Source organism: Theobroma cacao, chromosome 1 (assembly GCF_053813885.1).
Source record: "Theobroma cacao isolate CCN51 chromosome 1, ASM5381388v1, whole genome shotgun sequence".
In the NCBI taxonomy this organism is placed as follows: Eukaryota; Viridiplantae; Streptophyta; class Magnoliopsida; order Malvales; family Malvaceae; genus Theobroma; species Theobroma cacao.
The window spans coordinates 9902072-9917866 of record NC_142639.1 but is presented as its reverse complement, the minus strand read 5'-3'; the positions used below and the strand labels follow the sequence as shown (position 1 = coordinate 9917866).

The 15795-nt window shown below is 32.0% G+C and overlaps 2 protein-coding genes across 2 annotated transcripts; one reads left to right on the top strand and one right to left on the bottom strand.

Moving 5' to 3' along the window:
* Positions 1-2708: 2708 nt before the first annotated feature.
* GPAT1 (glycerol-3-phosphate acyltransferase 1) lies at positions 2709-5067 on the bottom strand. Its single transcript, XM_007048798.3, has 2 exons — positions 4186-5067; positions 2709-3720 (listed from the first exon to the last, which is right to left on the bottom strand). Exons 1-2 carry the CDS (start codon positions 4924-4926, stop codon positions 2839-2841), a joined length of 1623 nt encoding a protein of 540 aa, XP_007048860.3. The 5' UTR covers positions 4927-5067; the 3' UTR covers positions 2709-2838.
* Positions 5068-9742: 4675 nt separating this feature from the next.
* Positions 9743-15477, top strand: LOC18612162 (Phosphoribosyltransferase family protein). Its single transcript, XM_007048795.3, has 7 exons — positions 9743-10071; positions 11797-12112; positions 13932-14027; positions 14208-14276; positions 14372-14500; positions 14929-15028; positions 15110-15477. The coding sequence occupies exons 1-7, from the start codon at positions 9920-9922 to the stop codon at positions 15241-15243; spliced, it is 996 nt and encodes a 331-aa protein (XP_007048857.2). The 5' UTR covers positions 9743-9919; the 3' UTR covers positions 15244-15477.
* Positions 15478-15795: the final 318 nt, after the last annotated feature.

Below are 15795 nucleotides of genomic sequence, written 5' to 3'. Positions count from 1 at the left end.
CTTTATAGTTTATAGTGACATTAACTCATTAAGTTATTAATATATTAATATATAGTATATTAATAAGTTATTATATTTATTTATTAACATAATTTATATTACTAGAGTATACTAATATTAATATAAGTTATACTATAGTAACATTAATATATTAATATTTTATTTTTTACATTAATTTTTGTAAAAATATTTTGCATTAACTTTACATTAATTTTTGTATGGTTATATTTATATAAATATTCAATAATATTATTTTCTAAATAAAATGTATTTTATTTTTTATTTTTAGATTGTTAAATCTAAGTCATTTATTCATATATAAGTATAAAAAAATGTGTGAGTTAATACATGTAAGAAAATCTCTCTTAATGATTAAATCTAACCCTACATTCATATATATATATATATATGTATATGTATATATAAAATTAATGTGAGTGCATACATGTAATAATAGTCTTTTCAATATACTTATTTCAAAATAGATTAATTCGATTAACCAACTTTAAAATTTTTTAATCAAATCAAACAGACAAAATTGATTTAATTGAATTTTTTAATCGAATTATCCAAATTAATCAAATTAACTGAAATCAAATTTATTTATTAAATTGATTAACTCAATTTTAACCGAATTTTGTTCACCTTTTAACTTTGGGTCATTTTTTTGATAGCTTTAAGACTTGATTGCAAAAAATTGGATGAGTCTTAAGACTAAAAGGGAGAGTGACCTTTGTCACCAAATTAAAGTCATAAGGCATCACATAGCGCTAACACTATCTTATAAATTAAATTAATGAGGATTTGAGTCCCACTTCGCCATTGACGACACTAATCCTAGAAAAAGAGAAAGGAGAGGTGCAGCCAGGTGAGGCGGCTGGCGTGCAGTTGAGAAAAGCTGTGGGTGAGAATTGAGAGGTAAAGATGGTATTGGATTTTTATGACAAGAAACTAAAGTATTGCATTTATCACGTCATTGATTGCAAGCACAGAGGATCTGGGCAATGGTGCACACAATTCAATGCTTGTGCAGGAAAGGGATAGTTGACTTCTCTTACCCCATTCCAACAGGAATTTCTACTTTATATGCTTTCAGCCAAGTATTATTGAATAGTGCCCCCACACAAATTTAATATCTTATTAGCTAATATATCCAGATGCAACCTGGATAACCACCATATGCACTGCATGACTTAGGTAGTATTGGAGTGTCAAGTTTGTGACTCTAACTTTTTTGTTTTTAATAACATCCAAATTTACTCTAATTATTATCATGAAAAATATTTTTGCACGAAATATTCTTTTATCATTAATTTTTTATTATTTGTAAGAACATTCGTATTCATTACTTAGGATTTCATTTGATTAACATTTTTATTTTTTACTTTTTGCTATTTATTTAAAATAAAAAATAAAATATTAACAAAACGAGTTTAAATTTAGAGAAAATTATAAAAATAACCTTTTTGATAAGAGCATTTCAAAAATAATCATCAAAATAAATTTAATAATTTTTAGCTATATTTAACCATGACTTGATAAAAATACCCTTAAAACTATTTCAAATAAATTAAATCATTCATCACAATTTCTCTCCTTCATACTTCAAATTTCTCTCTCTCACCATCCAACTCCTTCTAATTTTATCGAATTTTCTCTTCAGCATTTGTCTGCTATGCTCCTAATTTATCTTTCCCATGCTTTCAAGGCACAAATTAAGTGATAGTTTTGATGTGCTTGGGATGAGTGGCAATTTGAATCAATTTGAAATCTAGATACCAATAAAATCAAAATTTTAAAATTTATAAACTTAGAGTTCGATTTTTTGTCGAAATAGGTATTTTAGATAGGAAAATTTATATTTTGATTTATGAAAACATATTAAAAATACTTTAATAAGTGTTAAATTATATAAAAAAAAAACAAATGAACTAAAGAGAGTTGAGTGGATTTGAAATTTTAGTTCGTAAGTAACAACAATATTTTACTCATTGAAGTGTAACAAAATTTTTTTGAACATGGTGTATAATAACGATATTTTTTCAACATGACGTGTAATAATAATATTTTTCAACATAGCGTATAATATGTTTTTGTACATGACGTGTAATAATAATATTTTTTTTCAACATGACGTGCAACAATTTTTTTTAACCATGACATATAATATGTTTTTGTACATGACGTGTAACATGTTTTTGTAAATAACGTATAATAACAATATTTTTTTTTACCATGACTTGTAACATGGTTTTGTATATGACGTATAATAATAATATTTTTTCAACATGACGTGTAACATCGTGTAATGGTGTGTAACATTATTGAGGATAATTTTGTTTAACTTGACTAAAAATAGTTAAAATTATATAAAAAAATTATTTTTAAAAATATCTTTAAGGTTTATTTTTCAAAATGTCTCTAAATTTCTTCTTGTAACTATTTTCCATAATATCTTGGAAATAGTTTGCCCTTAAAACTGATCTTAAACATGCATGTAACAGGTATCTTTGTCTATAATAAACCAGCAAAGAGTTTGACAATTATTATAGAATTGAAGGATGATGTTACAATTAAATGGTGCCCACATATCAGTTGTACAGACCATGTTGCAATCTGCAGCTATCATAATTTAATATATAGAGATAAAATTCGAAACTCAATGGTGTAATAATCTGACAAAAAAAAAAAAAAAGAACCATATGATCTGTTACAAAAGCTGTATTGGCTGATTGGAGAGGAGACTGGAAAACAGGTGGGCAAAAATTTAAAGAACTGAAATAAGTGAATACCAATAGGGTGAAAGTGAGCAAATTAAATTCTGTTGTCAAGGGTATGTTAATTTCTCTTATTTTCATGGACAACCCCTTCATTGCCTGCTAGCATCAAGTACTTGTCTCTCCTTGTAAGGGTAGTACACTCAAATCCCAGAGCATCAGCCAGCTTTCTCTGAATATAATTTGCCACTTCAAAGCTAGACCTGCCCCCTGCACATGTAAACTCTTGAGGCACCTTCCCAAGGATTTGAACATGGTAGCTAGGTCTGGGGTTCATCAGAAAGAAGATAGGATCCAAGCATTTTAACCCACTTGCAGTTGTCCCGTAAAACATGCTTACATGTGCGTTTATGGCCACTGGGACTATCTCATCGGCTAGCTCAGCAAACAATGAGCTAAACCTTAACAAGTAAGGCTCTCTGCATGTGGTTCCTTCCGGGCACACTACCAAATCACCTTCACTGAGCAATTTTTGCATGGTTTCTCCATCTTGTTTCCTGTCCCTTGTCAACCTAACTGTTTTGATGGGAGCTATCAGTTCAGACATTTTGCTTAGACTATAAGTAACTGCAGTCAAAGGCTTGCATAATGCTGTGCTAAGGAAAACTGGGTCCAGAAGAGTTCTATGGGTACAAACATAAAGAACCCCTTTTTTATGTTGTGAATTTGATGAAGGGAAGCACCCTTGGAATTTCAGCTGTACACCACTCAGAGTAGCGCAGATAACAGCTAGCTTGTAAGGCAGGCAGATACCAACGAAAATCCTAAGAATGGAAAGAACTATTCCAAATGGAAGCCACAGGAACATTGAAAGAGTTGCAAATGGAGTTGGCAAGAAAGCTAGCCTCCCATCATGAAATATAAGAGGCTTCGGGTACTTGTCCCTTGGCATGAAACTGCTTAGATTGCTTTTGCCATCTTCCATGTTCACCACATAGGCTTCCTGTCGCAATCACAAAATTGGATGCAAACCCATTCATCAGTAGACAACTTTTGCTAAGTCTTTCAACTTTTACACAAGAAAGGAATTTGCACATGTCAAAGTCTTCAAGAAACTATGTCTTAGAAAAGAGGAAATTCTTTTAGGGGGTATCATTTACTTTGCCATCGAGTAGAGACCATACAAGCAAATTCAAAAGGTTTTTCCTTTTTTGAGAAAATAATCTTGGATCTTATAATGCAATTTCATAAACCAAATTCTCAAAGAAAGGTCTTCAGGTGGGGTTGCGTCTGTACTAGGTAGGTCTAATGTTAAATAATTTGCTACCCAAAATTGGAACAATTGCACAGTTGGATGTATTTCCCAATATATTCAATGACCATTATTCTACATATATCGTTCATTAATTGTTTTTCTTTTTTCAAATAATTCAACATTTTAAGTAAAAAGTTGAAGTAATAAGCATACCTTGCAAAGGGAGATAAAGTATTGGTCATGGAGGCTTGAACTTCCGAGGCCAACATCAGGCTTTTTATCTCCGAAGTGTTCCTTTAAAGCATTATGCTTTACAAGCAACCCGGAGCTGGACAACAAACCTGTGAATCGGTTCCCAACAGTGTGCAATTCGGTGCCTACAACACCACTAGCACTCATGTATTCGTGGAGAAATCCTTCCACCATTACTCTAGGTATACTTGTAAAGACAACCCTTGAACTTGTTTTAGACCAAACTTCATAGACTTGGAGATTTAGATTCTGGAGATAAAACTTTGGCAAAACAGCCCTGCCAACACTCTCGATGTCCTTCTTCCTAAGCCCACAAAAGGAAATAAAAATCATAATCCTCAACTTGAGCTCTGAGTCCAATACCCACAAAAAGGAGCATGATAAAAGCAACAGAAAGGCTCTCACAATGCTACCACCTTCAAAAGCAACTAGCATGAAGTAAGGAAAAAATGTGTCTGATCCTAACAAGACTCCATGGATATCACAGACCAATGTATCAAATCTTCTACTATTGCCTACATCACACTTGGTAACACTAGGGAACAAAGAAGCAGCTTGTTGCTGTGGTGGTGACCTAAGAGTTTGGTTCCTTAGAAAGAACCCGTAGTTTCTCATCTTCCTTGCAGCTCTATAACATGAGTTGGCCAGCAACTGGTACAAGACCCAGTCTGCTAGCTTCAGAAATACCACAGGGAAAACCATGGCTAATTTTCTGCTTGAGGGGCCAATGATATATTTCACCAAGGAAACTAGAAACAGCTCAGAGAGAGAAAGAGATGGCAAAAGAAACAGAGGCTTTGTCTAGAAGAGGAAGAAAGTAGGAAGGGTTTGTGTATGGAAGTGGAAGAAAAACAGAGAATATTTATAGGAGTCATTAAAGGGGGGTACTGAACATGGGAGAAGTTGACCACAGCGCATTTGGTTAGCCACACCGCTAGCATTGATTGCTCAATCAATCTTCTCCTGATCTTTTCCCTTCTTCATTGAACCTTTTAAAAATTATATTAATTTTACATTGATCTTTGTTGAGTTCCTTGAACTTGCTTCTATTTATGCATGAGCAGCAGCATTATTTTCCTCGGCTAAATAGTTAGGTTGGATTCTTGGTGACCGTCTTTCCAAGCTTTGGGTTTTTTTGTTTGAATATTTGATTCCTCTCTCCAACTAGTAGTCCTATTTTTATATTGGAATGTGTGCTTATACCATCAGCTTGGGCATCAAAAACTAGAGAACTTGGGTGGATTTCAATTTTCAAATCTATTCTTTTCCTCCACATGACCCATTCCCAAGTTAGATGGCCTGCATCATCCGATCGATTGACTTTTTTCAAGATTGTTTACAGGTCAAAATATTATCAGCAATTACAACTACTTTTTGCCATTGACTTTCCTTTAGGTATCATATACCTCTTGATGACCTTGTTCTGTGTGATTTTCTCTTTCCTTTTTTTAATTAAATATTATTAGTTATTACACATAGATAGATGGATATATTAGTTAACATTTTCGTCGTGGCCGTTAATTCTTCTCCCTGGATATTAAAGAGTTCATTTGATTGCTCATCACGTGAGATGAGTGGAAATAAAATAGTTGTATGTAATTGATTCTTAGAAGCCTAACTGGCTGTTGAGATCTAAACAGTATTTCAACCAAAAATTTATGACTATTTCTCCAATTACCAAGACGTTTCCTCAAGCCAGCTGCTATCGGCAGCCTGTTAGGCAAGGGCAGTGTGAAATAGCCACCAACTGTTTCAAGCATTGTTACATTCAATCTATCCTTTATGGAATGGGAAATTCTTTGAATTTTTTTTTTTTTGGCTAGTTTCGTTAGCATTTTTAGATCATGCAATTCTCGATTGTTAACAGGTTGGTGAACTTTCAATCATTTAATAGTGAATTTAATGAATGTACTCTGGGGGTTCATGACCTACCTTGGAGCATCATATATATCTAATAAGGGGAAAAAAACAAGTTGGAGAAGGGGATACATGAGCAACAACATCGTAGAATAGAAATGGATGGAAACAAAGAATTCTTAGCCAATGTATTTGAGTTAATCCCTTTGCATGTTGGCAATGATCGTTAGAGGATCCATTAATTACTTAGAAATTGTTTGAACTTAACTTTGTTGGGATTAAGCGTTATGATCATGCAATTCTCGTTAATTATGGAGTTGGTAAACCTTTCAATCATTTGATGTGGATGTTTCGATATAAATCATGCATGTTGAGTGCATGAAAACATAGGGAGATTCTGGAATTTATGGCACCATAAATGTGTTTCTTTTCTGGTCATGGAGAGCATGAGACAAGCAAAAGCCATGAAGCATTCGTGGGTTTGAATACTTCCTTTCTATATAACCCATCTAAAATTGAAAATATGTCTCAATAAAGCGTAGGGGAATGTTATGTGCATGTATTATTCATGCACACCACGCTTGAAAACTGCTACAAGATTAAGCTTGAGCATTATCCATTGATTGTGTGCTTATCTGATAAGCTCAATAAAATTATTGACTTTAACAAAAAAAAAAAAAAAACATGAGCCATATCTCGTGAGACTTTTATTTCTATTAATAATTTTAATTATCTTTTACAAAATTATTAGACTAAATAGGTTAGTTAAAAGCCTTATATTATGTCAACATGTTTCTCATTCTATTGCGTTTAATTTAACTCTTAACCAATTATTTATATTCAATTATATGAAATCCTTACATAGATTAAATCGACCAATTGAAATGGTCATAAGTGGAAAATGTCGGGGGATTCCAGATTCGGGCTTTGTTCAGCCCACCATGATCTTATTAGGCCACTACAGAATGCCCCATTACCTGCATATGTACTCCAGGACTTTATAAAGCCTCTTATTACCTTTCTATTCTTAGAAAAAAAAATTGAATTCTGTTTTTTTTTTTGAATAATAAAATATATGTTAACTTTAGGGAGAGCTACATGGCACCATACAATATTTAATGTGCCTTTATTCCAAAGGCATCAATTGCTGGACAGGGGTGCTAAAATAAAGTAAAAGTTCATGTTTCAGCTAAATGGATGGTTTATATTATATGTGCTCCATTGACCCATGTCCCACTTTGTTTTACTTTTGAAAACCAAAACCACAAGAATTTCAATTGCAAACATTTAATTTAAAATTTTTTTGGAGGATTAAAAAAAATAGACCCAATAATTTCGACTGAGAAAACCGATAAAAGTTATTTACGTTTGATTTATAATTGTATGAACTTTTGAGGAATATAAAAATGGAAAAAAAAAAGAGAAAATGTTACTATGAAGAAAGGAAATAAAATTTTAACTTCCATATATAATGAGTAATATAATTTTAATTTTATTTATGAAGCTTTTATATTTATATTGATGTTACCTTTTGAGTCATTTGATCGCATTGATTTAATTTTTATTTTTTTTAAAAAAAATGGATTGGTGTGGAAAAGGCATGTTTATAGCCTTTGATGATTATTCTTATCCAAAGTTACACCTCTTTTTCAAAGGAAAAGAGCCTGAAGCAGTGCTTAAAAGAATAATCAAATGGACAGCCATGGACCTTGACTTGAGTGTAGAAGGAGAAAAATTATTATTTAATTACGAGATGTCATATGTTTAAAATTAATAAATTGAAAAAAAAATCAAAGACAGGATTATTTTTCGTGAACTTGAGGATATAATTGAAGATAATCATATAATTAATTTATTGATTGAATCTTAAAGATATATAGTTGAACCAATAAAATTCACTTATAATTATATATATATCTGTTGAGATAAATTAAAGATAATATCTAAATTGGATCAATTAAAATTTACGTCATCCAATTTATTTACGAATAAATCAAGATAATTATAAACAATATTTAAATTTTACCAATTAAATTTATCTATTGGTCATTTAATTTATCTTTAACAATTATGATAATTTGAAGATAACATCAAAATTTGATTATTTAATTTATTTCTAAATAAATTAAGATAATCTTCGATTCATCAAAATTCAAAAACTCGAAATTTGACCAATCAAAAATTCATTTATGAGTCATTACGATTTATCTCTTTAAATTTTGATGAAAGTTTTTCATCTATAACTATAAATGCAGTTTTCATTTTACTTGGGAATTCAAAAGTTCAAATGAAAAAGATTTTTGAAACATGTGTTCAAGATCAAGTGCAATGCCAGTCTAAAACCCTTGAAGTTTTTTTGAAGAAAACCAAATCGTGTTCAAGATCAAATCCAAGTTTAGACCTTTAGAAATTCAAAAAAAAGATCTTTGAAGATTGTGTTCAAAATCAAGACCAAGTCTAAACCCTTGAAGATGAATTTTGAAGAAAATCAAGTCTGTTCAAGATTAAGTTCAAGTCTAGACCTATGAAGATGAAGTTATGAAGAAAGTCGTTGTTGGGCTCCAAATTTGTTCAAGATCCTCTACAAAGAAATTAATCAAAAGAATACAAGAGATTGTAGATTCACATAAATATTTGTAACTTGTCTCCAAATTTTCTACTCTAAATGAAATTTGTACACCCAAATTTTAGGGCAAAATTTTAGATTAAAAAATTTCTAGACAAATTATAAAAATTTATGTAAGTCTACAATCTCTTAATGAATTTCTTTGTATTTCGTCTTTTAAGGGTTATATTGACTTGATCTTAAATGAATATGGATAACGGTTTTTTTTTCAGAACTTTGTCTTCAAGGGTCTAATTTAAATCTTATCTTTAAATTATTTGAATTTTGATTGATGAAATTAAAATCTTATTTTTAGATTATCTTATTTAGAGTATTGGAAGATCATTATTTTTTTTTATAGATATGAAATTTTTACCTTAATAAGTTTTCTTAAGACCTATTTTATTAGAAGCACCCAATCCAGCAACACCTTTGTTGTCATTCATCACTTGGTCCGCCATCACTTTGAAGGTGCTTGATGTGGATAGAGCAGGTTGCATTCAGTTTAATAATCCTTTGTCATGGAATCATTACTCTCTTTCAAAAAAATTATCTTGATGAGTGGTGTAATACTCACATTTATAATCCGATGGTTTTCCATGTGCTTGATTCTAAATACTTGGATTTTATTTATTTCATTTGTTTTTTATTTTGTTTTAACTTGAAAAAGAGGATTTGAATTTGTTTTTTACATTAAGAGATTATATATCAATTAATGAGTCAAATATTTGAAAATTTATTTTTCATATTATATATAAAAGATTTTATTTTGATCAAACGAACTACTATATCAACTGACATAAATTTAGTATGATCAAACGAACCATTAAAATTTTATTTTGCTTGTTTGGGTGCCATTCTCATATTTCTTGCAATATCAACTCATATGTATTCACATTAATAATTAAATAATGTCCATTGTATCTAGTAAAAATTCAACAATTATAATATTTCTAAATTACTATGCATAAAAAAATAAATGAAAAAAAAAACTGACCATACCCTTTAAATATAAAGCACAAATTTAAAAAATTAACCATACCCAAAAACAAGGAACAGGGAAACGGAGCTCAAGAAAATAAAAATGTAAAGTAAAGAAAGGGCTGGCGGTCGCAGTCGACTCCTGTTCTCGGTTTTCCTTTAAAATCTTCGTCTCTCTATCTAAACTCTAAAGTCTCCTTCTTCTTTTTTGATTCTGAGAAGCTAAACAAGAGAAAACAAGGAAGAACAAAAATGGAGAACAACAACAACAACATGGGAGAGTTGAAGGCCCAGAATCAGAATAAGAAGCAAGTTCGTTTGTTTTACTGTATGGAATGTGAAGAGCTTGCCGCTAAAGTTGCTGCTCAATCCCAACTCATTACCCTTCAATCTATCAACTGGAGGTACTCCACCTGCATGAATTCATTCATGAATATCTTTATTCCTTTATGTTATGGATGATAAATTTCATGTTTTCTGTTCTTTGGGTTTTTTTTTTCTATTTTGCATTTTGTTTAAGGTGGGTTTTTTTTTCTTGCTTTTACTTTAATCTGTTTGTGGAAAACTTTACTCGTGAAATAGATAGTTGATAAAAAAAAATATGAAAACTAGAGTGTATGATCAGATTGGGGTGTTAGGATAAGTGGCAAAGAATTTCGTTAACTAAGTTGAACCACGGTATCTGTTCTTTTTCTTACTGTGAAGACAAATGAGAAAACTTATGTTTTTCATTTGAATGTGAAGTTAAATATTTTTTGCTTTTGCACTTTGTTTTTTGTCATTTTGTGAAATAATAATCAATTGCCTTGTGTGTTTCTTGCTGGGTTTTATATGCTACCATTGCAAATTTGCAGTTCATGCCATATTGCAAATTTAGTTCTAAGAACCTTGCTAAATGACATGCCAATGAATCATAAGCTTTGATTCAAGGGGGCTTGTTTGACAATGGAGCTTGGGAACTTCTTTGTCAAGCTTGTTTACTTTACTTGAAATAGCACTGTCCAAGTAAGCTATTTCTAAACCCACTCATAAGTTGGTCAACATCAACAATAGACCATGGCGTTCAGTACCCTGGAAAATGAGCTTGTATTGATGCTTTAACTCTATGGTTTTTGTTGAAAATTCAACTCTGTCTCAAGAGCACGTTAAGCTGTCTGTGTTCTTACTCTCAAGTCCTTCCACGAAACTGAGCCATCTAGTGATAGATGCACATCATCCTATCATTAAATCTCCTATAAGCTTGCTTGGAACTCCTTTACTTATGCCTTTTTGGTGACTCCAAATTCACTCCCCTCTTCAAAAAGCAAACACCCCTTACCTTTGCATCATTGAATTGTTTCATTTTTCAATTTCTTTTTGAGGCTAACAACAACATGCTATCGCCATTGGAGTCCTCACCATCAAAAGAATGTGTGTCATCCATGTGAAGATCTTGACATTCATCCACCTTACCTCAATTGAGTATCCTCTGGCAACAGCTTAAGCATTCCAAAAGATTTTTATATCTGCTATATGTTTTATTTACAACTCTTTTTGCAAATTTTGCATGTGGACTTACCATGAATTTTCTTGTTTTCTTTTATTGCTCAAGTCTGTATCATGGCCAAATTAAGAATATTAAAACATGTTTTGGGAGGGAGAGAAATAGAGATGGGGTGGGGGAGAGGGTATAAGGGAGTATTGGATTTTCAAGTTTATATTGGAATTTCAATACTGACTTGTAGTTTTCCATATTCAAACTTTTAACCCACATAAAAGATACAATTTAGTACTCCTGGTTAGGTTAATAAATTCACTCCTGATTAATGAGTTTGGCAATATGGAAGCAGGCTTGCATGCACATTTATGCAAAATATTTACAGTCAGTATCTGCTTTGCTAGTCTCTTACTCCTAGTATAATAACTATTGCATTCTACTCTAGATGTGAATGTTTAAATTTCTTGCCTTTCTCATTGTTAATAGCACAAAAATTTCCTTTAGAAGTTGCCAATTGATATGACAAATATATTTTGAGGTTTTTTGCTGCAGGCTTGCTTTAATTGTTGGCTGTATGATGTACATTTAATAGTTGCTTTAACAATGAGTATTCTTATATGAAGGAGAAATGATGAACTGCATTTATTTACAGGAATTTTGATGATGGATTTCCAAATCTTTTCATAAATAATGCACATGATATCCGAGGCCAGCATGTTGCCTTTCTTGCATCCTTCAGCTCCCCATCTGTCATTTTTGAACAGCTTTCTGTCATATACAATCTGCCACGATTGTTTGTTGCTTCCTTCACATTGGTGCTGCCATTCTTTCCAACTGGCTCCTTTGAGAGAATGGAAGAAGAAGGAGATGTAGCAACTGCATTTACCATGGCAAGGATTTTGTCAAATATTCCCATATCAAGAGGTGGTCCTACAAGTTTAGTCATTTACGACATCCATGCTCTGCAGGCTAGTTTTTCTTGCGATGAACATTTTATCATATCTATTCCTTTGCTATGATATTTATTTATTTTATAATCTCTGAAGCAGTTTATCAGATTTATCTGAAAAGTTCTGTTAGTCTTTTATCGTCAGCATGATGTTGATGAGAAGTACCTGGTTTTTAAAACTCTGGAACATGATAAGAATCTTATTTCTTAAAATCTCATTTTGGGTCTTTTGGTAGTATTTCCCTTCCTTTCTCATCTACCAAGATTTCTTAAATTCAGTTCTTCTGTTGTCCTTATTATACTAAATGTGATATAAAAATGTTGTAGCTTGAAATAAAATGGCATCAATTTTTTGGACAAGGCCATGCTAGAGTGGAGGTTAACAATTTCAGCAGTTTGTCATTATGATATATGTTCCTGTTATTTCAATTATTCTTAATTAGTTTGATCTGGAAAATATCTCGTCTTTGGGAATGTTTTATTAGAGGACACTGGGATGTAGGTTTATTACTAAATAGTCAGAGGGAGAAGGATTAAATGAAACTAATGTTCTATCCTAACATGTAAAGCTTTAGACTCACGACGCTTATAATGATGTTCAATAGTATTGTTTAAGTGTATTTATGTATTACATATAGCAAATATGCATGCATTGGTATAGAGAATGTGTATGCATTTTATTTCATTTAACTCAAGTTTATTTAAGCAGACATATGTTATAGGAAAAATATTGTCGGGTGAAGAAGCCTGCATTAGGTGAAGAATTTATTATTTTGAGGAAAGGTTGAAGTGAAATTCTGACTTTTGATGACCTTTGTTATCTCAGACCCAAGTTCTTCTCCAGTGTTTTTCTTTTTCCCCTTACTTTTGTAGAGCATGGCTTGGATTTTGTATGTGGGCCTTTTCTTGACATGGCCCAAATATTTTGTATTCAAAACTCATTACCACATAAAGTGTCTTGTGATAGGTCTTTCATGTGTGAGAGGGAAACTCGTTGGTTGTAGTCAAGACTTAGAGTTTGTGATGTTTGAGTATAAATCTTTGACAATCTCCACCTCTTCAGATTATAGTGAAATTTCTCATCATTACTGCACCTGGTCCAAAATATAAGGTGATAAGTGTAGACACAAAATCCTTTGGCCAACAAATAATGACCACAACAACTATTGATCAAATATTCACATTGTTGAATTTGGTAATTCAATGCAAGAATATTGTGGAAGATTCTGAAACAAACTAAGGATTTTTAACCTTGATGTTATCAGCATCAGGGTTCTTTGAACGCCATGGCCTAGGAAAGTGATAGATCTTTTTGTTCATTAACTAGACTAATAGTTTTTACCAAAAATTTATTTATAAGAGTTCTAAAGTAAATTGATATGGAGCATCAGGTCAACTAATACGTAATTGTTGTTTCCAAGTAAATTTGTGTACATGCTATTTAATGTGGATCTAATGAGCAATAATGCTATGGAGCTATACGTTCAACCATGATTATTTTGTGATTCAGTGGTTAAGTGACAAGGTTTCACTTGACATTTGGCTTGTAGTCTTCTCACCAACATAGTGGTTCTTAGAAACATGAGGATTCCTCTATTTCTTCTCATGATTTGACTTGTTCTGCAAAAGCAATATTAAAGTATTGGCTTGTGTTTTTGTTTACTTTTCTCAGTTTTTAGGCGTATGATCATGAAAATTCTTTTTAGGTATACTGTGTTGGTGATCTTGGTTAGCACTTGTTTGCAATAGTTATGTCCATCATAGATGCCTCAGTTATTGTTATTCTCTGTCTTGTAACAAAACCTGACAATTATTTGTTAATTTTCCTTATAATGCAGGAAAGATTTTATTTTGGAGACCATGTGTTGCCATTATTTGAGACTGGGATTCCTCTTCTAAAGCAACGCCTTCACCAGCTTCCTGACGCTGAAAAGGTAAATATATCACCTCATAATATTCTGTGGCAAAATATATTTTATATTGTGGCCATGCTGCTGGTCAGCATCATTTCAACATGATTTTCCCCTTAATGTTGTTATTATTCATTAGTTAGGAAATGATACCTTTTGCTAGGTTGTTACATTCTCTTCAATTAAATTGAATTCATTTTTCAGATAGTTGTTGCATTTCCGGATGATGGAGCTTGGAAACGATTTCACAAGCTGTTGGATCATTTTCCAATGGTCAGTTTGGACTCTTATCTAAATGAAGTTACCCTATATATTTTGTGCTCCGTTTATTATATGAAGATTGAAGGGACATGTTATCTGATTGGCAGGTTATCTGCACAAAGGTTCGTGAGGGTGACAAGAGGATAGTTCGGCTCAAGGAGGGAAATCCTGCTGGTTGTCATGTGGTGATAGTTGATGACTTAGTGCAATCTGGAGGCACTCTTATTGAATGCCAGGTAGTTCTAGTTTTTTTTTTAATTTATTTTCGGGGGGTGTTATAGGTGGCCAATAACCCCCTCTTCCTATGTTTACTTTGTCCTTTATTACATTATTGTGCTTTCAGAGGTAAGACAATTTGATGTTCATTTTTGCCCATCACAAAAAGTTCTTCAAGCTTATTACAAATTTCCAATGAATGTTTGTTTTTATTAATTCCTTCTAAGAGCAAATATTTGTATGAATTATTGGAAAAAAAATTCTTTTTCCCCTTTCAAAAGATTTTGATGGTCCTCTGTGTGTGTGTGTGTGTTATTATTATTTTGACTACTTAATGATCTCACAAGATCAAGAAGCTTGGTCGCATAATGGAGATTTCGCATATTGATATCCTTTTGGCCTTGAACTTGTATAATATGCCTTGTTCTTTCATGTGCTGTTGTTCCAGAAAGTTTTGGTAGCGCATGGTGCAGCAAAGGTTAGTGCTTATGTCACCCATGGTGTTTTTCCTAAGCGCTCCTGGGAGCGATTTACACCTAAGAATGATGGTAAGTACATCCACATTCTCATCTCTGAGTCTCTGTCTCAACTTGTGTTGGTGTTGATTGCTATTTGATTCCATTGTGCAGAAGGGTCAGAGAAGGGATTTGCCTTCTTTTGGATCACGGATTCTTGCCCACACACTGTCAAAGCCATAGGAAACAGAGCTCCTTTTGAAGTTCTGAGTCTTGCAGGATCCATTGCTGATGCTTTACAAATTTAAGGAGATATTACATATCAACTCTTTTCTCAGACAAGTCTGTAGATTTCTTTAAGCAGTCATCATTTTAATTTTAACTTTCTTCTCTCTATATAAAATTTCTCAACTCCAAAATTGCTAAAAATTATCTGTTAAGACTCTTGATTGAAGCACTACATGTGAGGCACACAAGTGCAACAAATTCTTCAAATTACAACAATACCAGCATAGAGAATAAATATTCTGCCGTTACAAAGATGAATCAGGCTATAGTATTATTGCAAACATGTTGCTATCTTGGGTTCTTTGTGGGCATGAAATCTTGATTACTCCTATGTATTACTTTCGACAATTTGTTCAATTTAATAACTACTATTTTATAGATTAAGAAGATAAATATAATAAAACTTTATAATTTTTAATAACACTCTCACTATTATGTCACTAACATTAAATTTATTTTCCAATTATATTCAACAAAATTAAATCGCATAGGCACAAAACTTAATTTGTTCAAACTTAAAACAAAATCATTGTTTGATGACAATGATCTATGATGGTTTCTAGTTCATCCCT

Coding starts and splice junctions, on each gene's coding strand:
- GPAT1 (XM_007048798.3), bottom strand. CDS start 4,926: ATGGTTTTCCCTGTGGTATTTCTGAAGCTAGCAGACTGGGTCTTGTAC. Junction 3,721..4,185: donor ACTTTATCTCCCTTTGCAAG/GTATGCTTATTA, acceptor TGATTGCGACAG/GAAGCCTATGTGGTGAACAT.
- LOC18612162 (XM_007048795.3), top strand. CDS start 9,920: ATGGAGAACAACAACAACAACATGGGAGAGTTGAAGGCCCAGAATCAG. Junction 10,072..11,796: donor CTTCAATCTATCAACTGGAG/GTACTCCACCTG, acceptor ATTTATTTACAG/GAATTTTGATGATGGATTTC. Junction 14,501..14,928: donor GCACTCTTATTGAATGCCAG/GTAGTTCTAGTT, acceptor CTGTTGTTCCAG/AAAGTTTTGGTAGCGCATGG.